Below are 22,350 nucleotides of genomic sequence, written 5' to 3'. Positions count from 1 at the left end.
TGGCATTGGCCACTGTCGGAAGACAGGATACTGGGCTAAAGGGACCATTGGTCTGACCCAATCTGGCCGTTCTTATATCGAAACTGCTGCACTGAAAGTAAAGGGCTGATTGGACCCCTTAGCTTCGGCAGGCATGCCTACTGTGTGTACCCTAGAGCTGGCTGGGAGATGTAAAAGCTTATTCACTGATAATGATCTGAAGTTACTGTGGATTTACTATGGTGTAAATCAGATCAGAATCTGGTTTATTCAGTTGCAGGGCGGAGCACGAGCATATTTGAATGAATCCAATGCTGCCAAGTTTGTGCAAAAAGCAACCCAGGTGATGTCTGAGTGCCAGGCATGCCAGCAACACAAGTGCAATTGGATCATCCTGTTGTTGTGTCTTTCACCTGCCACTTCTCTCTCCTGCTAGGTGGCAGCACTGGAGTTGGATAACGTTTACGTGTTGTACATGATGGGGATGTTGGTCGTGGTCCTGCTGGGTCATTTGGTGGTACGACGCTTCTTCAGCCCATGACTGGAGTGGAGGCCGAGGCCGGTGATCCGGCCAAACTCTCTCTCAATAGTCCACTCCGTCATAAAGACATCTCCTGAGAGAGAGGGGCTCAGGGAACAAACAAGGGAGAGCAGTTTGGATATGACGACTCCTCTTCTGAGACAGCACCATCCACGGAGAGACTGCCATCTGTGGGGAGACTGCCAAGAACTACACAGAGAGGCATTAATGGGGGGCTTTGGGGTGTGGGGCGGGATTGATGATCTCATCCAGAGGTTGAATGCTTCAGTCAGGAACATCAGCGCAATGACGTTCCCAGCATGCAGCGATGGGTGAGGGTTACAGGCTTCTGCAGTGTACAGAGACCGTAGAAGCCCCATTAGAGGAACAAACATGTTGTTTAGGTAATGCACGTGTCTCCCGCATCCACTCAGTGGCATTCTCAAGAGCCCTCCCAAGGAAAGGCACGGAACATCCTCTAATGGATCTCAGCCCAGATCTCGCCGGCCTTCACATAACAGGATTACAGCCACAGCCGTTACAGTCTCTGCTTGTAAGTCATTGGAGGGGGTCAGCCAGTGCTGGAGAGTCCAGGGAGGTTTTGCTCTTACCTTCTCTTGCTCCCAGCATGCCAAGCCCCAGATTCTTAGCTTTCCCAGTTGCTTTTAAAAAGCATCCCTGTCCACCTCTAAACAAATACACTGTTTGGCATGTGACAGTCATGACTAGAAATCCAGTTGCCCCCAGACAAAATGACAGACTGATCCTGTCAGTATCTGAATTTGGAGATGTGCTTTTTCCCCCCACCCAGGAACATCACAGACACCTAAACAGAGCAGCATCCTAGGACTGTGCTACTTGTCCTGGTTGCCAGCCCTTCCTAGGGGAATGCAGAAGCCTGAACTTCAGGGTGGCAGCAGATGTATAAAGGAACGGCTTGTTTTCAAACACTAAAGTCTGTGGTGTTTGGCTTACAGGCACAGCAGACGATGGTCTTCATCCAAACATAAACTTTTTTATGGAGAATCCGTCTGGCGGGGCCCCTCTCACCTGACTCCTGTATCTCTGTGCATGATTGGAGATGTAAACCGCTCCCTGTCGGCTGTTATTCAGAGTGGTGGCAAAGCAGAGTCCACGCTCTGAAATCCCCTGAGCTTTTGTGCGGTGAGTGCAGGAGTTTCTAAATCTGGCTCTGAGCCTTGAGGCTTGGGTCCATCTGTGCTTCCCACTTCAGGTTACTGTGTAAAGCTTGCAAACTGTGACTGGATTTAGGCTGTGTCCACCTGAGCCTCAGACTGGGTTCAGACCCAATTTCTGCTAACCCTGTTTCTAGCGCTGTTCGGCCAGCCAGTGGGGAGGGAGCAGGAGAGTGGGAGAGCCAGGTCTCAGCTCATACATGGCTTCAGTGCCCTGAAGCTGGCTTCTGTCTAAAGGCTACTGTAGCTGGGGCCAAGGCTACTTAAGTTTATCCTGGAGACTGGATAGAAGAAGCAGCAGCAATAAGACTAAAAGTATCTCAAGCGTTCTCAGGGATTTTTCCGTTCTTACCTGTGTCGTGAACCTTTGCTGGTTGCGGTGCACAGCTTGCTGAAGTAGGACGGGAGGAGGCAGCTGGGATGGCTGGTAAAGGGATGCTGTGATTACTCTTCTAGGCAGTTGCAGTGGCGGATCTCGTAGGGATTGCCAGAGTGCATCAGACCCTTGTCTAGTCTGGTAACCTGGCTCAGACGTGCTTCAGAGGAAAGTGAAAGAAGTCCGCCGTAGGAAAATGTGGGGTAATCTGCCCCCATGAAGGCCTCATCCTAATCCCTAATAGTTAAGAGATTGGCTTTAACTCTGAAGCATGAGGTTTAATATCCCTTCTGAAATTTGTGTTAGCATTAACTGTGATAACTCTGGCTGTTCCTGTTATCCATCTAAATTCCCACGCCCTCTTTGAATCCTGGTAAATGCTAATCATCAGCAACATCTGCATTGGTTCCTCTATCTAATTATTTCCTTTTATCAGTTTAGAATGACACAGCTTTTATTTGTTCCAAGAAAGGAGAACATTAGCTCCCCTTCTCTAGACCATTCATTATTTTATATACTTGTCCTCTCTTATTCTTTTCCTTTCTAAGGTAAAATGGTAGCAAACATCCCGTCATATGAGTGTTCTTCCAGGCCCTTGACCATTTTCTTCACCTGTCTCTGAACCTCCTCCTATAGAATCATAGAAGATCAGGGTTGGAAGAGACCTCAGGAGGTCATCTAGTCCAACCCCTGCTCAAAGCAGGACCAGCACCAACTAAATCATCTCAGCCAGGGCTTTGTCAAGCCGGGCCTTAAAAACCTCTAAGGATGGAGATTCCACCACCTCCCTAGGTAACCCATTCCAGTGCTTCACCACCCTCCTGGTGAAATAGTGTTTCCTAATATTCAACTTAGACCTCTCCAACTGCAACTTGAGACCATTGCTCCTTGTTCTGTCATCTGCCACCACTGAGAACAGCTGAGCTCCATCCTCTTTGGAACTCCCTTTCAGATAGTTGAAGGCTGCTCTCAAATCCCCCCTCACTCTTTCTTCTGCAGACTAAACAAGCCCAGTTCCCTCAGCCTCTCATCGTAAGTCATGTGCTCCAGCCCCAATCATTTTTGTTGCCCTCCGCTGGACTCTTTCCTTGTTGAACCTCATCAGATTTCTTTTGGCCAAATCCTCCAATTTATCTAGGTCACTCTGGACCCTGTCCCCACCCTCTTGTTATGCAATATCCTTTTGAAAATGGGGTGCCACGTACTACACAGTATCTGCAAACCACAGATTTTTAAAGACAGAATATTTTCCATAGCATGCTGCATCTGGATTCCTTATACACCCTGCCATCTTGTTCGCCATTTTTCACCAGCTGCACATTGAGTGAAGGTCTCACTGAGCCGTGACATCCAGGCCCTTCTCCTGAGTTGATACATTTAATTTGGAACCCTGTAAGCTGTATAAGTAGCTCTTTCTCCCCCCTCCCCTCCCTTCAGTGTGCATTACTTTGCATTGATCAACACTAAGCATCACTTCCCATCATGTTGCCAATTCATCGGGCTTGATTAGGTCCCTCTGGAATTCCTCAGTGTTCTCTCTGGTCTCGCCTAACCTAAATAACTGGGTATTATCTGCAAATGTTGTTACTGCAGTGCTCACCCTCTCTTCCAGAGGACATTGAACTCCAGCCCTAGCACAGCACCCTGAGGCACTCTGCTGTTAATCTTTTTGACCCAAGCCAATGATTCTTCGTGACTAATTATAGCCTCTTGTGCAGGACCTTGTCAAAGGCCTTTGGAAAATCTAAATAAATTATGTCAACTGGTTCTATTGATAAGTTCCAAGCAATCTAGTAGGTTAGTGAGACATGATTTTCCTTTGTAAGAACCATGCTGGTTAGACTTTATCATCTTGATCCGGAACAGTTTACCAAGAGCCATGCTGGATTCTCCATCAGTGACCATTTTAAATCATGATTAGATGTTTTTTTTCTAGAATATCTGCTCTAGAAATTATTTTGGAGAAATTATATGGCTAGGGCTATCTAGGAGGTCAGACGAGATGACCATAGTGGTCCCTTCTGCCCTTGCGATCTGTGAATCTGCCAGATGTGTGAGTTATCTGTTTTTTGTTTCAACCAATTTCCCAGGTACCAGATTTAAGGCTAATAGATATTTTTTAAAATAAGATGCTTTATGGTAAGTGATCAAGTCCCAGTGGAGTCAGTCATACGGGACCCAAGAAGGGAACCTTTAAAACTTGAACCTTTGCTTTTTTTACCACTTTTATTCTCTGCCACCTCCAAAAATATTCAACTGGGCCCTGTCAAACTCAACCCACTGCAAGGACTGTCTCGGGGCATTTGTTTGTTACCCCCGTAACCTTACTAGACAATCATCCCTGTTGCTAGCACTAATTTCTAAGTGGACAGAAGGCAGGTTTGAACTGGGAGATGAGACAAATAGGGCAAGGAGCTGCTAAATGAATGATTGATCTGCAGTACTGTATTCAGTCTCTGGCTGGCACTGTTGTATAACTAGCCAGCTACCAAAGGCATTGAGGAGAGGAGCAGAGAAGGGATATCTTACGTTTAAGTTTATTTGGAACCTACCTTGGAACAGGGAGAGAATCCAGTGGGGAAAACTGCTGTGTGATTTTTAACAGTATCTTACATTGGTCCAGTTGGCCCCATGTTTCATCTGCTAAACCCAGCACCCATTGGGAGCTGCTTTGAAATAAGAATGTCATTTTCATCTGTTGTTAATTGGGCTGCTGGTCAGGGAGGCACTGGATGCTTTGGGGGACAGGGCTGGGAATGGGCCAGGATAGCCTTTTCTCCTTGGCCCTGCAGGTTCGACACCAGCGCAGAAGAGAGAGGACCAAAAAACTGTAGAACAAGTGCGTGAACTCAGTCCAGAGAGCTGTGGACAGGTGTCTACCTTAACCTCCGCCACCACTGGCCCTCATTAGCTGTCTCAGCAAGGGAAGCTTGCAGCTGGGCTGTCTGCAGGGGTGTTATTTCAGAAAAATGGCTGGGGCGGGGGAGGCAGGCAGTGGAGCAAAGTTGTGTCAGCATATAGACCATTATATGTGATTATATTATAGCCTGTGAAGTTGAGAGGATTGGGGGATGGGGTGGGGCATACAGACCTATGAAAAATCTGGGGGAGGGGAGGGAACTGCCCCCGTTACCCTATAGCAAATGACACCCCTGGCTGCCTGTGCTGTGCACAGAGCATTTCAATCTCTGGGTTAAACAATGCCACCAATCCTCCCCCCCCCCCCGTCTTTTTTTTTTTTTTCTTTTCTTTCCTTGAAAGGAACCCTCCTTGCTCTAAGGAAATGAAAACCCTACGAAGGGGGAACTTGGTTACAGTCCTTGCAATAATCCCAACCCACAAACCTGTGGTGAAAGCAGCCAGCGTGTAAAGATGCCGGTGATGGGTGGTGATGAAGTTGACTGTCTGAGTGTACGCTGGAGGCTAACAGCCTGCCTCCGTAACTCCTCCTTGCTCCTGGTCAGAAAATGTGGGTGTTTGTTGCACTGAACAGCAGGGGTTTCCCTGCAGAGTCCTACTGTAATGCTCCTCGCCATGGGATACTAACTTGTGGCCAAACCACTACAAAAGCAACACCTAGTATGGCATGCTCGTCCCCACAGTGGGGACAGACAGAATTCTGGACCCGAGTGAGGGGCTCAGGAGGAGAGGAGGAGACAGGTTGGTGCTGGAAGAGGAATGTTGGGCAGTGATCTAGTTCTTACATGGGCGTGGGAGGGGAGGGATTAATACAGATTGCTGGGTGTTGATCAGGTGCTGAACTGGCAGCCAGCTAAAGAGGGGAAAAGCCATTTGAGCAGGAGATCGACTGTGGTTGAGGAACAATCCTTCCTGCCCAGCTTCAGCTCTAGCCCCAACCGTTGATACCAGTGACCATGAGGTTTTACTGACTGTTAGGGATTAGGCAGGGGTTGGTTCTCCCAGGAGGCTGTGCCTAGTAATCTGCCCTCCCCGCATGCCTCTAATGGACTCCTTAGTACGGCATGCCCACAGGGTTCCCATCTGTCACCCCTTCCTGCTGAATGTCCAGCCATCACAGTGCCCAGCGTAAGCTGTAAGTCTCCGTGGCAGCAGACAGGTGGCTGGCAGGAAGCCAGTTATAGCTCCCTGATTCTCTGCCTTGGTCCCAGAGCAGTTTAGAGCAGCTCCCCCATCCCTCCCAGACTGTGCCAGCTGGCTCTGGTCCCCATAGAGGCCGTACATCAGCTGGGGATTGTCAGAGCTACCATGCTTGCCTCACTTCCCTTTCCTGTCCCTGATGTGCCTCTTGTGGCAAGGGCTGGCTTTGTGGCTGCTGGGGACTCCCGAGGAAGGGTCTTAAGGGAGCGGAGTGGCGCTAGGCATCTGGCCCAAGAACTCTTGTTTGGAGTAGAAACAAAAATAGAAGAGCGGGGAGATGTGAAATCTAAATCAGAGCATTTGATGTGATGTGTGAAGCGAGTCAGGAGTTCAAGGGCATTAGCTCGAGCTACAGATCACGTCTGACTCACCCATTCCTTGCAGCCACATCCCCAATTCCAGACGGCCGAGAATGGGGGAAAGTGCAGTGACAGGCGGATTTCAGGAAGAAGCTCGTAATGTCCTGCCAGTCTGGCTTGCAGAGCGTGGAAGGGCTCAACACTGTCCTAGAGGGGGACTTGTCCCTTGACAATCAAGACTGGTGGCGGCCCTCTGTGAAACTTTGTGGGTGTGGGATGGGGGGAGGGGTTACATGTATACTTGAAAGCCATACTGTAGCTATTACTGACTCTGTTTTGCTTTATTAATGGTTTCTGGAAAGCCTGTTGTTCCACAGATCACTTCCTCTGAGCCTTCCAGTGATTCCTGACTGCCCCAATATGACTGGGTAGCAGGGGACCTCCAGTGAGGGGATAAGGGGATACAGTACATGGGGAGCAGTAAGACACACATCATGCCGCCTCAAATGACGAGGAGCTTGCAGTATCTTCCCTCAGCATGGTGGTGGTTGTACCCCTGAAGAAGACATGGGTAATCCCCTTTTGATCCCCCCCATGTATGTAAACCATCTTTAATAACAGCTCAGGGGCAAGAGGTGTCGAACACATTGGGTTGTTTTCCTGGAAAACCATTTCCTTGCAAATAGTCTTTAAAAAAAGTTTTTGTTTTTTTTTCCAAAATAAAAGTTATGTGCACTTACAGGTCTCCCTCATACTGGTGTGTGCGCACACGTCTCATACATCCATATGTATAGTGAGGCTTTCTTGGAGGAGTTCTAGTCCACTTCCGCAGCTCTTGCCAACTCAGAGTGGGAGGAGGGATGCCCTTGTGGTTCGGGTGTTAGCCTGCGACTCGGGTTCAGGTCCCTACTCTCCCACACATTCTAGCTGTAGATGGGAGATAATGATTCTCTCTCCCTCCCCGGGGGTGCGCTGGCCTAGCCAAGCCTATGAGGGCCTAAGGATGCCTGGTTGAGCAAGGCGGTTGCAGCTTGTGGACTGGACATGGGCAACCTGCAGTTAGGGGTCTAGAAGGTCGTGTTTACTAGAGCCAGACCCTGTCTATTCCCTACACTTGCTGCATGGGCTAGGATGCCATCTCTTCCGCTCCACAGCAAGCCCGTTTGCTCACTGAGGGAGAGACCCTTGCACAAAGTACCAGCTTTCCAAAAAAACCCAAAGGCTGCATACTTGATGCTACTGAGTGGTAGCAGTTACAATGTCACGAGCCACCCAAGTCACGAGCCACCCCCCATGGGGCAGTGCTGTCAAATTAAGGGACTGCCTTGGGCAAGCTGGGAGGAGCATTCCTGTTTCCATTAACAGGAGCAGAGCTAGCCCACAAGGGGGATGCATACCCAGCGAGGAAGAGGGGTCCCAGCTCAGAGGATGCTTGGTCTCACGCTGTCCCCCAAACACAAGAGCTGCTGCAGTTCTTCACCTTTAAGCAGAACGACGACGTCCCTCCCCTTGACAGACAGAGATTGCCCTCTATGTATCCCGCTCCCCCTTCTGCTGCCTGGAAGCACGAGTCTGGTGCCCTCCCTTGGACCCTTCGCTTCACTGGCGAGCCTCAGAAACGTCCCCCTCAAGCTTGCCTACTAACCACATGGCCGGGAGAGAGCACAAGAGGCTTCCCAGATGTCAGGGAAAAACCAGGATGGGTGGGGAGTGACCACAGGCTGTAACGGGGCACAAGTGTCTGTGCATGGAGAAGCTGAGTCTAGCCAACAGGGAGGGAGTTGCAAGGCTCTCTGTGCTCCTGTTGCTCGCAATGGCGCAGGGGTGAGATTCTTCCAGCTCATTCCAGAGTCCTCCTTAGCATCTATGCAGCCTGCCTCCAGAATTCAAGTGGAGGGGAAAGCCAGTGCAGATTGGGGAGCACCAGCCACTGCAGCTTAGACGTTCTCCTTTCGTAAGCTCTCGACGGCAGGATCCTTGTCCTAGGGGACCAGGCTGTGGGCTGCCTGTGCTCTTGCCATTCATGTTCCAAGGTCTGTCTATGCCTGCCTGGCTAGGGGCACTGGTGGCCAGCGTGCAACAGTGCCCTCTGCTTGTTCCATTCAGGAAACCTTCAATGACCAAGGCGCAGTCTGACCTGCCCATGGCCACCATGATGTTGTAGAGATCCCTCAGGTTCCCGTTCTGCTCCTCAAAGACCTCTAAGGTGGCAGCCGCTGGGCTTTGCTGGCATGCAAAATACCTGCCGAAAGGAAGACCAGTCAGAACATCCAGGCTTTCCACACGACTGCATTTGGACCAAGCAGAATCGGGGAGACGGTGGGGAACTACAAGGCTCAAATGGAGACAGTGGCTAGTGCAGGACTGGGACTCAAGCGACCTGAGTTCCATTCCCAGCTCTACCAATGACTCCCTCTATCCTTGGGCAGGTCACATCCCCATAGTGACTCCGTTTCCCCATTTATAAAATGGGGATAAATAAATCTCTCCTGCCCTTACAAAGCACTCTGAGCGCTATACAAGTGCGAACTGTTCAAATCACAATTAAACGGGAGAGAGATTCATTTCTGAGCCAAAACTTTTCTCCCATGGCAACTTGACCAAGGATGTCATTCTTTCTATACAACGGTCTGAGTGGGGAGGCCAGTGGTTGTGTGTTTGCGTAGCCCAGCAGCAAATGGGAACATGGGGCCTGATCCAACACCCATTTGCAGTCTGTGGCAAACCTCCCATTGTCAACGAGCATTGGAGCTGATCAGGGGAGATCAAATTCCTCTCCCACCACAAGGGAACCTCCAGTCAGAAGGGTAACCACTCAGGGCGCTGGAGTGATAAGTCTAGCCTCTCTCCCCACAGCCTCCAGTCAGCTGGCTGACCTCAAGAGTATAACCAGTCTTCCACAAGGCTGACAGAAAAGCAGATGAAAGGTGGGGAAGCCAACAGGCAGGTCCACTGTGGGAATAATTATTAACCTCAGATCCTTGCAAAAAATCCTGTTTCTCTGGGGCATCTCGTCACTTGTTTTCTGAGAATCAGGCCGAGGATCCGTCAGTTCATAGTCCAGGGTTCTGGCTAGTGTTGTTTCACACGCTGACTTTCCAAGCAGAATCCAAGCTGCCCAAGTTAGCTGGGACTCTGAACTAGTCTGTGAATAATCACAGGAAACAGATGCAACGCCTGCTCAGGACAAAACGTGGCGTGATATTTTCAAAGGGGATTTAGACGCATTCATTAAATAAAACCGCATTTAAGTTCTCTAGGACTGCCTGGAAACTCTCCGCCACAGCTTTTGCTGGGAAAAGCAGATTTCATCATTAACTTTCCACTTAGCTTGAAGCAGTAGCTATTCCAGTCGGTGTCTTCACCACTCTGCCTGTTGTCCGGAAAAAGTGTTTACTGAAATCCATAGCGCTTAAGGCCAGAAGGGAGCACCAGAACATCTCGTCTGACCTCCTGCACATCACAGGCCACCAATATCACCCAGCACCCGCACACTAAACCCACCCACAGATGTGAGACCAGAGTACTACAGCCCCCAGGAGACTGGGCTGTTCTGTGCCACAGGCAGAAAACAGGAGGGACTGAGATGCACCAGTGCTCAAGGCACTGCAATGGCAAGGAAATGATGGAGAGAGACCCAGCGAATCCTGGCAAGTGACCCACACGCTGCAGAGGAAGGTGAAATCCCCCCAAGCTGGTCTGGGGAGGGGGCAAATAGACCACATAGAGTGATCATTTAGTGGTCCTGGCGCACACAGCCACCTTTTCTAACAGTGGCCAATGATTCCATATTCTTCCGGTTTTGGATGCGCAATCTCGACTAGGTTCTCAGAGCTGCTGAGCACTCACCGTGGCATTACTCCTGAATCAGCCCTTGAATTCCCCTCTCGCTCCAGGAGCATGGAGCTGCTGGTGCCCTCAGCAAGACTAGCCCACAGAGCCCTATAAGTGCGGGGCCCAGATGCCAGAGTATGCTCGGGTAGGTGCCCCTCCCACCTTGGTCGCTTGCCCCGAATGGCCTTTCAGCTGGACTCTGTGCCACCAGAACACCAGCAATGCAGCGTGAAGGAGCCAAAATGCAATTCCATCATCTCACGGTAAGGGCAGCCTCTCAGGCTCTGCCTGCCTGTCCAGAACATCACACGGGCTCTCTTGTTCCCAGACTTGTTACATAGGGCCTGATGTTTGACGGTGCTGAGCACCCACAGCTACCCTTGGCTTCAACAGGAGCTGCAGGTGCTCAGTCCCAAGCGAACTCTGGATTCCTGTAATTACTGAAGCCTAGAATGAGACAGAAGGAGATGTCCTCCGGGCCCAGTCTCCCATCTGGCTGAGATCTGGTGCACTATCCCCTCTGGCTCCCAAGGACACCCCCTCTGCCTGGCCACGGACAGCTGCATAAGTATGTGCTGTATCATCACCCCCTCGGCTCTACTGGCTGGGAGGATGAGGATCTTATCTCTGAGAGGACCACACCTTGCTGACTCAAGACAATCAACAAGGGAAATTGCTGGTGAAAACCAATGACAGAGGAACACGAAGGGGGATCATTCCAAGTGGCCAGTGTTATCGGCGGCAGGCCACACAGGGACATTTCTGACACATACAAAACCCAGAGCTGCCACTGGCTTCCTGGTGAAGAGCTAGCCTGGTTGGCAATAATATCTACCAGTAGCTGATAGGCGTGAAATGATGGTGGAAAGAGAGGGGTTACATGGTGGAGCTGAGTGATGGGAGGTAGGATGGAACAGGCCACAGGGGGCTGTAATTATGGTACTTAGCACTTATAAGGTACTTTAACTATATACTATACACAGTCTTCCCCATTACTTTTCTTGAATATCAAATCCAGATCTCTGGGCTCCTGCTGTTTAGTTCTGCCCCCTTCCCTACCTCTCCTTTTATTATGAACCTGCTACAGAACAGCATCCAAATACAGGGCCTTTGCCTTCTGTTTAACACAAACGCAGTAGTACTGTACTGTACTTGCCCTCATTGAGACCTGGTCCTACCTGGTCTCCTCTCTCCCCCATCCCATCCTGCTCCTTTAACCTGAGATGAGTCTTGCAAGTTATCTGATTTTCATTCCGCACATGCCCAGCCTGGATGCCAGCTTGCACCAGCTGTTCTCACTGATGCTATTTGGGTCCAGCAGCACCTGTAGCTGCTCAAAGAGCTCGCGGGGGATTTTGGAAGGGAGAAAACACACAGCTCTTTCAGCGTCACCCAGCCAGGTGGGATCACTGAAGCTGAAGGCCTGGTGCTAGCTCAGTGAACTGACTCTTCTGCACCCCAGCCCATCACTGGCACTGCTTTAGCTTTAGCTTTCTGGCTTGTCTGGGTCATAGAAGCCACCACATCCCTTTGAGGTGGACCATTCACGGAACCCACTACTTGCGCCCATTGTGGGCCAGGCAATACTGAGGTGGACCATCGCCTCTGAGACGGAGGATACTGCTTCCCAGCCCCATCGATATGGATCTGTTTCTGCACCAGTGATTTCCATGTGGCTACGGAGTTCAAGTCTCCTGATCTGAGTTCACGGGTCCTTAGAATTTTGGCTGGTATGTGCCTTCAGATATGCCAGTCCCAGCCTATGTCACCCAGTGGGGGATACAGGCTAGGACGGGAAACTCATGACTACCACGGTTCCTGCCTCCCCCAGTTGGAGTTGCTGTAAGGAATGGGGCAGAAGTGCTTTCGGTAGAAGGAGACTGCTCCCAGCCCAGCAGCCGCTAGAAGTAAGGTACAAATCACCTCTCTTCAGCAGACCCCATACTTGCCTGTTACAGTGAGGGGTGGAAGAGATTCTGGTCTCCGGAGAGCTGCTCCCTGGGGCCTGGAATCGCAAGATTTCCACATACTTCGTCTCCAGGCCCTGAAGCAAGGGGGAAAATGAGAGAGACAGGGCAGAGTAAGAGTCATTTCACTGAACTGTGCATGCGTGCCCTGGGGAACAGCCTTCCCAGGGCTGGCTCACATCCTGGCTCTGAGATTATTGGTGCAATGGCAGAGAGCCTGTGTCTGCTTCGTGCACACCAGTGCCAATATGCTGCAGCCAGTGGCCTTACGCTGATGGAGCTATGATCAAAATCAGCCCCAGAGCGCTAACAGCTTCGGAGTGGCGACTGAGTCAGCGAAAGCAGCCTATGGGAGGACTTTGTACCCAGCTGGTAATATCGCGTTGCTGAGTCAGGGCTGGGAATGAGGGTGCATGGCAGTTCAGACTTGTGGCTCCTGATGCAGGGCCAGGAGTGATCGTGAATGCAGCCTGCCCTTGTGCCAGAAACGACTTCCTCCTCGCTCTCATCCTGCGCTTACATACAGGGCCAGATTTTCAAGTGGTGTAAATCGGCATAGCTCCACTGCCTTCAAAAGAGAGACACTGATTTACACCAGCTGAGGATCTGGGCCTCTACAGCTAATGCTGTTCCCCTGTGCCAACTGGAGGACATTCCTCCCACACCTGCACTGAGCGCTGCTACCAACCCTTCACGAAGTTCTGCATGGCTAGTGGGATTGTTTCTCTACTCCAGGGGCAGGATTGTTCAGTCTTTTGTACATCCCCCACCCCACACACTCACTCATGTGTTTAGTGGGGAGAGCATACAATTAATACGGTCCCCAGATTTAAAGCTGGCCTTAGTTGGCACTACGCCAGGGTATGGTGGGCACGACTGAAGCGTAAAACTCGCAGCTTTGGGCACTGAAGTTGGATGCAACTGCCTAGCCTGAATATAAAACAAAGGCCACCATCCTCTCGCCAGGTTAGCTGTGAATCAGAGCTGCTCAATACCTCCCCATCCCCTGGACATTGCAAGGGTATCTCTCTGTCTCTGAGTTTTCTATAGCACCCATCACTGTAGCACCAAAGCCTGTTCACTCCAACTCCCATTGAAACATGTTACAGGGGCCTGGATTTAGGGATCCTACCTCTGGAACCCCTGTAATAAAAGTAGGCGATAAAGACTGCGTGCTGCTGAAGGAATAGAGTGTGAGGCGGTGCAGCCGGTGGGAAAGCCAATCCCCTCTGCCAGTGGAGCATGGCATGAATCCCTGGGAATCAGGGGGCTCCGGGCGCCATTTAACAATTGCTGGTGCAGAGAAGTGGAGCTCAGGCTCCTCCCAGTGCTAACAGCCTTCAGAAACCTCACGGTTACAATATCCCCCAGCCCCTGCTCCCATCTTCTATAAATACCTTTATTGCAGAGCTGCCAGACTGGCACTTCAGAGCCATCACAGTGAAACCCAAGTGAGGTTACAATGTATTCCTGGTCATGCGATCTCATTCTAACCGACTGACTTAGCTGACATGTTTAATATACACATGCTACTCTGCCACCGCTCACTTTCTTTGTTCAGGGGAAGGTTAAATTTTACAAAAGATAAATGGCCCTAATAAAAAAGTCAACTGTCTCTGTAATCCATCCTGCCTCCTGCTTATAACACTAGCTTGAGCTTCTTCTCTTGAGCCGAATTAAGTTACCAACAGAAATAAAAGGCCACATCATTTTAAAGATTCTTTTTTGACTAATTTAAACAGACACTGACCTGGGCCAGAATTCAAGATCCAAGAACCAGGAATGCTGGGCAAGTCTGAATCCAGATCTGGGCATTGTGACTAGTTTCTTAGCTCTATCATGAGCCGAACAAAACCTCTGGATCTGAGCTGCCCAGAGTTTTGAGGCTGTTTGGAACAGATCTGAACTACTGCTACTCAGACCCATCTCTCACTGGAAATGGCATCTTTGGGTCTCAGCAGGTCAGATGGGCTGTGTGAAAGAAAACACTGAAGCTTAACGCTCATAAGCACAGAGAAATAACCGCAGGCTGGTGCATGCTGGACAGTGAAAACCGTCTTCTCCTCAGCATGGTGCGGCTTAGTGCTTCAGGTATAACACAGATTGGCACATACAGATATTGCTGCCCAGGTTCTACAGTGATGGGCACATTATAAATGCCCAGAATAGATTAGGTAGGTAGATTAGCTAGATAGCGTATGTAGACAGAGTAAGTAGGTAAACATTATTAATGAGGGAAGTAAAGAGATAATTAGGTATAAAGATAGACAGGGAAGTACATTAAGTAGGTAGATAGGTTAAGTGGGTAGGAAGGCAGGGATTAGTTGGGGTTGTGTAAACAGGCTGTCACGGAGTCCCTGGGCGATGCTCTGGAACTGCTCCCCATGAAGTCAGTCAGGACTCTGGGGTAGTCGCCTTTCTGTGAGCAGACTGTCTTCAGGACACACAGCTCACACAGCTTCCACCTTCCTGGGTCTGACCTCGGAGCATTCAGCATCCTCTGCCCCTCTGTGCGCTTTCCCCCAGCGAGTCCGCTCAGGCGGTGCTCCTGGGGAAGCCAGAGGGTCCTGCACCCCAACTTCGCAGTCAGACGTGACTCTCAGCCAGCCAGTAAAACAGAAGGTTTATTAGACTACAGGAACATGGTCTAAAACAGAGCTTGCAGGTGCAGAGAACGGGACCCCTCAGCTGGGTCCATTCTGGGGGGCAGTGAGCCAGACAACCACGTCTGCACTTCACTCCATGTCCCAGCCAGCCCCAAACTGAAAACCCCCTCCAGCCCCTCCTCCTCTGGGCTTTGTTCCTTTCCCGGGCCAGGTGGTCACCTGATTCCTTTGTTCTCCAACCTTTAGCTCTCACCCTGCAGGGGGGAAGGGCCCAGGCCATCAGTTGCCAGGAAACAGGGTGTTGGCCATTCTCTGTGTCCAGACTCCTGCACACACCTGCCCTCTAGGGCTCTGCAATGATCATACACCCTTACCCCACCCCCTAGATACTTAAGAACTGCCTAGGGGAAACTGAGGCACCCCCACACTATTCAGAGGAAACATTAAGAACAGTCCCACTTCGTCACACAGGCATGTAGACAGAGTAGCTAGGAGAAAGAAAAGGAGTACTTGTGGCACCTTAGAGACTAACCAATTTATTTGAGCATGAGCTTTCGTGAGCTACAGCTCACTTCATCAGATGTTTACCGTGGAAACTGCAGCAGACTTTATATACACACAGAGAATATGAAACAATACCTCCTCCCACCCCACTGTCCTGCTGGTAATAGCTTATCTAAAGTGATCAACAGGTGCTATTACCAGCAGGACAGTGGGGTGGGAGGAGGTATTGTTTCATATTCTCTGTGTGTATATAAAGTCTGCTGCAGTTTCCACGGTAAACATCTGATGAAGTGAGCTGTAGCTCACGAAAGCTCATGCTCAAATAAATTGGTTAGTCTCTAAGGTGCCACAAGTACTCCTTTTCTTTTTGCGAATACAGACTAACACGGCTGTTCCTCTGAAACCTGTCAGAGTAGCTAGGTAGCTAGATTAAATTAGGTTAAACAGATTAGGTAGGTAGCTAGGTTCAGTAGACTGTATAGGCAGGTGCTGGACTGTGTATGTACACAGGCAGGTAGACAGAAGAGATGGGTAAACAGGTGAAGTAGGTAGCTAGGTTCACTAGCTAGATTAGGTCGGTAGCTGGGTTGAGCAGGAAGAGTAGCTATTTAGACAGAAGTCTAGAACTCACACTATCTGTGCCTTGTAACAATGACTTCATTGGTCAGTGCTGTCCATTCTTCATTCTGATTGGCTCAAATGGAAAGAAAATAAACAAGTCAAAACAGCAGTTCAGAAAAAACAATGATCTCAATAAAACCCCAACTAAACAGTTAACGTTCGTCATAATAAAGAAAAGAAACCTGAGCCTGTTTCTTTTTTCCCTTGCTTAGCAAATATTAATCCTTTCATCCTGCAGCCATTCATTCGTTAGCCCTGGCAACCCCCTGGGAAGTGGGTACTTATTGCACCCATTCTGAAGCGGGTGAAACTGAGGCACAGAGAAGAGATGTGATTTGCCCAAAGTCACAAAAGGAGTCCATGAGAGAGATGGGAATAAAACCAGTCCTCTGACTCATAGTCCCTTGCTATACCCATTAGATAATGTTCCTAGACCCCTGGGGCAGGAACTGTCTTTTTGTTCTGTGTTTATAGAGTAGAACCTCAGAGTTATGAACTGACCACTCAACCACACACCTCATTTGGAATTGGAAGTACACAATCAGGCAGCAGCAAAGACAAAAAAAATAAAAAAGCAAATACAGTAAGTACTGTGTTAAATGTAAATTACTAAAAAAATAAAAGAAAAGGAGTACTTGTGGCACCTTAGAGACTAACCAATTTATTTGAGCATGAGCTTTCGTGAGCTACAGCTCACTTCATCAGATGTTTACCGTGGAAACTGCAGCAGACTTTATATACACACAGAAATCATGAAATTTCTGTGTGTATATAAAGTCTGCTGCAGTTTCCACGGTAAACATCTGATGAAGTGAGCTGTAGCTCACGAAAGCTCATGCTCAAATAAATTGGTTAGTCTCTAAGGTGCCACAAGTACTCCTTTTCTTTTTGCGAATACAGACTAACACAGCTGTTCCTCTGAAACCTAAAAAAATAAAGGGGAAGTTTAAAAAAAGATTTGACAAGGTAAGGAAACTGTTTCTGTGCTTCTTTCATTTAAATTATGATGGTTAAAAGCAGCATTTTTCTTCTGCACAGTAAAGTTTCAAACCTGTGTTAAGTCAATGTTCAGGTAAACTTCTGAAAGAACAACCAGAACGTTTTGTTCAGAGTTATGAACAGTTCAGAGTTACAAACAACCTCCATTCCCGAGGGGTTCGTAACTCTGGGTTCTACTGTGCAATGCCTGGCACAATGGTGTTCTGGTGTGTTACTAGGGTCTCTGAGCACTCCAGCAATACAAATAATAAATAATAATAGAGCCCAGAAGTGAACCCAGGAGTCTGGTTTTCCAGCGCCCCCTGGTTTAACCACTAGGTGACACCCTTCAAAGAGACTTTTTAATTCCACAGGCTGCTCTGAATGAGAAATGGCCAAGAACAATTACACTGACAGAAACCACAGAGTCAGGCAAACTGCTGCAGACCGGAGGCTACCTGCTTCCTCCAGAAACAAAAGGAGCGAAACGGGCATTTTCCGTGCCCGATGTGGAGGTGAGGAATGGACTGGCAGCTGCTGTCATCCATGTTTTTCCAGCCTGCAATGGGCAAAGTGGTTACAGTCAAGCTCTAAAATGACACTGGTTCAGCATGATGCCTAGCATGACTTCCACTAGTAAAGGCCCTGTTTGGTCCCTAGGTTCCTTGAATCAAAGCACTGAGACTTGACAGTGAGGTGCGTGACTCTGAGCACGACTGATTGTGCATGGGGATCCACACAGCACTCACTATGCTGTCGAGGTCAGATCCTCAACTGGTGTAAACCCATGCAACTCCATTGACTTCAGTAGGGCTACACTGATTTACACCAGCTGAGGACCTGGCTCTCAAAGTCCTTTCTTAGCCAGCACCAGGCTCCATGTAAATCATGGTCAGAATTTTCTCACAATTGTCCCTTCTCTGGTTGTTCCAAAGACCCAGTGAGCTGCATGGAAAGATACTCCCTGGGCATGACATTTGGCAATGCACTCTTCTCAGCCCCCAGTCATTCATATCTAGGCACTGTCACAGGTCAAAGTCTGTGGGCTTTTCTGGTTAGTTACCGGGAAGTGAAACAAGAACTGGCACGAGCCAAGAATGCTGCACTGATTTTTATTGTCATCATAATTTTATTTAACAGCAATAAAATAAATACAACTTCTCAAGTCACAGATGAGTTTTCTTTGCTTGACACTTGTAGTTTTGTCACCTGCCTGGAAAAACCTCAGCATTTTGGCTGAGATTCAGTGTAATGTCAGTGTAATATCTAGTACCTGCTCCCTCTCTCATGCACAGCAATGGATTCACCAATCTCACTTCTTTCCTGATACCTATGATCCCCTGGGAACTGGGAGCACTGAGATACATGGACTTTGATCTCTCAGCAGAAATAGGAATATTGCATTACTCAATGATTCACAATAAAGATCCCTAATGTACCCTATAGCAACAGTGCATTAGTGATAAAACTGGAAGAATAATTCTTAACAGATTATTTATTAGACCAGTTTTGCTTTTCCTCCTCATGAATCATCTGTAAGCAGACAACGTTTTATCTAATGTTTTATCTAACTTTCTCTGAACAGTGTCCTTGACTATTTCTTGCTGTGTTGCTGATTTGCAGGTGGCTTCTTGGAAGCATTTAAAATTTAGAACATTTTGAATAGCTACATGGGTCACATGGTATCTTCCTCTTCTTTGATTGGATTTGATTCTTTGATACTCTTTGTATCAGACAGTCAAGGTGCATACCTGTGTAATGTGACCCGATGCCCCTGGATTGGGATTGAACCTTGGAGGTCTGTGTCTAAAAGCATGAGCCTGTCCTGCCTGAGCGAAAAGATCCAACTCTGTTAGCACAAACCCAGTAATGGGCTCATAAACCTCTATGAAAGGAGACAGCACTACATTATGGCAGGGTGTGTTACACTTGTATTTTACAAATTCACAATCCCCTCTCTGGGAATTGCCCAATAGTTGCTTGAAATTTGCTCTGTTCATGGACATCCCTGACAGTCAACTTGTTCGCTAGACTATTTGAGGGAAGTGAACACAAGACAGGCGTGAACCCGGGCAAAGCAAGTGTGTATAAGAACTGGGAGGAAGAGTCACAGAACACTGTTTGCAATATCTGCCCAGTGCTGTAGGGTGACTGAAGTTGTGCTAAATCAGGGCACTGGTGCATTCCGCGTGGATACTAACCCTGCACTAAAGGACTCGGATGCTGTTCTCACTCAGGATTTACACCATGAATCTCACTGGAGTTATTCCCGATTTGCATTGCAGAATCAGGGCCAAAGTGTGGACAGCTGAAATCAAAGGGGGACAGGATAACTCAGGGCTTTGGTAAAGAGCTATAAGAACCAAATGCGGCTCTTGGACATGCCAATGAAACGGCACTAACTCCAGTATTATGAACAGAAAAACGTGTCTTCCAGCTGGGAATCTCAAAGCATCTCACAGTCCAGCCTCCCACGGCATGAGTGAGGCAGGTTAGTGTTATGATCCCCATAGGGATCGCATCTCCTCCTGGCCTTCCAGCCCACAAGGAGCAGCTGCTTTCTGCCCCAGCAGGTTCCGGGCCCTGCAGTGAGATTCCTTACAGACCAGCACATGAGGGAGACTTTCTTATTGCTCTGAAGTGTGTCTCAGGAAAGCACCAAGCACCACAATACTCATTATATAGAGTTACACTGAGGTACAAGGCCAGTTAAACAGCTGGATAAACAGCCTCATTTCTAACAGGGCTGAGCCATTGAAGCCAATGGGGTCTCTGGGTACTTAGTACCTCTGAAAGTCAGGCCACTAATTCAACTCTCTGAATATGGATTTAAGTGCCTGATTTTAGACACCCTCCTGGAAAATGCTGCTGGAAATGACTTGCCCTAGCTCACACCACGAGTCAGTGAGAAAGTTGAGACTAGAATCCAGGTGTCCTGAGGTTCCAATCTCCTGCTCTAATCTCTAGATAACACTGCTTCCTAACTGGTCCCACAGATCGGAAAGCTGGTTGGGATGCTAAGTATGGTGATGCAAAGCAGACATTTGGGAAAGCAGAAGAAAAGCACTGACCTGAAGTGAGAGAGGTGTATCCGGCATTCATCACTCGTGGTCTCTGCCCTCATCCCTTCCCTGACCCAGACGGGATGCCAGGTCTTGCTGCTGAGGAGGTCAGTGTTACTGGTGCAAGCCCGGGCCTGGGTCGTGTTCCCTGAACAGTGCTTGAACACCAGCAAGCAGGGTTTCCGGAACAATCTGGGTCCCATAGGGCCTGCAGTAAACAACAGGACTGATGAGGGCCTCTGAGCCGGAGAGCTGGGGAGAGTCCAATAGGTCCCAGACTAGCACCAGGGAGATCTTTTCTGGCCGTCCCAGGGCCACTGCCCCTGCAAATCACAAACAGCAATGCTGATGGGCTAAGTATTTAGCAGTGATTCTATCAGACTCTATCAGGCTCTGGCTTTCCACCCTCCCTTTGTTCCTCTCCCGTGATGCAACTCATAAGATTACTCACCGCAATACCTTAAAGTGCTGGTGCTTCCTTTAATTAACGTTGACTTGCTTAGTGCCCGTCCCAAACGCTGGAGGCTAGTAAAAGGCTTGTTTACATGTAGCGCACTCAAAGGTACAATGTAGGAGGCTGGGTTTGCAAATGCTGCCGTAAAACACGAGGGGGAAATATTCTCTCTGAATGGACCAATTGGGTGGGTGTGCTGTGGGCCCAGCAAAAACACGCAGAACGGCTTTGCTTTTTCCTGTAAAGGCCTCTTGTTTATGACATTGACAGCTGGGGACTTAGTGGGGCTTTAGGCCTCTAAAACAATTTAAGGATTGCATTAATAAACAAAGGAAACATTGAGTTTGGAAAGGAAGCTTATTTAGCACACTTTTTAAAACAAGGACACATTTAGTGATTGCACAAAACTGCTCATTAAAGCGATATTCATAAGCTATTATTTTATTATTTTTAACTAACCTCCCCCCAAATAAAAAATGCTGTCTACGCCCCCTGTCTCTGGCTCATACCGGCTGTGAGTCGAATTCACTGACAAAGGCTGCTTTGTAAACAGTACCTTGTTCTGACTTGCCCAAGATCCTTTCTCTGGCAGAAAGGCGGAGGGTGTCAAAGAGAGAAAGAAAAACTAACAGCAGAGAAAGAAATGTAAAAATCCCAAATGCACAGGACCAGGTCCTCAGCTGGTATAAATCGGCATATCTTTGTAGAAGTCAATGGAGCTGTTTCTGTGCACACTAGCTGAGGATTTAAACTGGCTGATGAACAGGGCCCTAGCAAATTCACAGCCATGAAAAATGCATCACGGACCATGAAATCTGGTCTCCCCCCATGAAACCTGGTCTTTTGTGTGCTTTTATCCTATACTATACATATATCATGAGGGAGACCGGTGTTTCTCAAAGTGGGAGTCCTGTCCCAAAAGGGAGTTGCGGAGGGGGTGCCGCAAGGTTATTTTAGTGGGGGGGTCATTGTATTGCCACCCGTATTTCTGTGCTGCTGCCTTCAGAGCTGGGCTCCCGGCCAGCAGGCGCTGCTCTCCAGCTGCCCAGCTCTGACGGCATGCTCACTGTATGCTCCTTTTCTCCAGCAATGTCCCCAAAACAACCCCTACATGGGAAGCTGCTGGGAGAGTCACATAGTGCCATTATGCCAGCTATATGCCTACACAGGGAAATTCTCCATGGCCAGTTATAGAGGTTTTATAGCTTCTGTGCCAGTGAAGCCAGGGCTCTCATGAACTGGGCCATTAATTTTTTAGATGAAATATTTAATTTCACCAGCATCCTAATCTGTAAAATGGGCTAGGAATTTGACAGACCCAGGCCTAGGTATGATCTGGGTTATACCGAAATCCATCAAGTAGCAGATTACTCTGAATAGTGATCTTTTTGCACCCTGTCCCTGGGAAGGAAACACTGGCAGCTAAAAATTGTTGACAGAGTACTTTCCAGCGTAGTCATGAAGGAAGCATGAGCCAGTGCTCTGCATTATTCCTACTCTAGTGGAACATCAGCAGCCAACCGGCTGATCGCACTAGAAACTGCTCTGTCATGCACAATAGCAGCATTGTTGAATGATGGGCTTTTCCATTTCCATCTTCATCGGGGTGGGATCCAAAAATGAGATGCAAGTGGCTATAGTTCAATTAATGTATGTGTTGCATGTCTTATTTTACAGTGATAGTTTAATTACCCTATGGAAACACAACACTTCAATGGAGCTACGCTGATTTACAGCAGCTAAGGGAATGACTACACTGCAATAAAAGACCCATGGTGCGGCCACCGCTGGGCCAGGTCTGCTGACTCAGATTCATGGGGCTCGGGCTGCGGGGC

The 22,350-nt window shown here is 48.7% G+C and overlaps 2 protein-coding genes across 3 annotated transcripts in view; one reads left to right on the top strand and one right to left on the bottom strand.

The window, feature by feature from the left end:
- Nucleotides 1-7,228, top strand: part of BAK1 (BCL2 antagonist/killer 1) — a 37,341-nt gene extending 30,113 nt beyond the window's left edge. For both annotated transcript variants that reach the window (XM_048826771.2, XM_048826770.2), the window contains exon 6: nucleotides 416-7,228. In XM_048826771.2, the coding sequence (XP_048682728.2) occupies nucleotides 416-520 (105 nt within the window). In that variant the 3' untranslated portion in view covers nucleotides 521-7,228. The remainder of the gene's footprint in view (nucleotides 1-415) is intronic.
- Nucleotides 6,810-21,660, bottom strand: UNC5CL (unc-5 family C-terminal like). Its single transcript, XM_048827131.2, is given in 10 exon segments — nucleotides 6,810-8,734; nucleotides 11,568-11,676; nucleotides 12,271-12,367; nucleotides 12,470-12,476; nucleotides 16,034-16,094; nucleotides 17,448-17,589; nucleotides 19,244-19,307; nucleotides 20,071-20,252; nucleotides 20,254-20,384; nucleotides 21,627-21,660. Coding segments are annotated over 10 exon segments (1,215 nt in total). The 3' UTR covers nucleotides 6,810-8,346.
- Between the last annotated feature and the right edge of the window lie 690 nt (nucleotides 21,661-22,350).

This window comes from Caretta caretta, chromosome 21 (genome assembly GCF_965140235.1).
Source record: "Caretta caretta isolate rCarCar2 chromosome 21, rCarCar1.hap1, whole genome shotgun sequence".
Classification (NCBI taxonomy): domain Eukaryota; kingdom Metazoa; phylum Chordata; order Testudines; family Cheloniidae; genus Caretta; species Caretta caretta.
The sequence above is the reverse complement of the archived record's forward strand: the minus strand, read 5'-3'. Positions and strand labels throughout refer to the sequence as shown.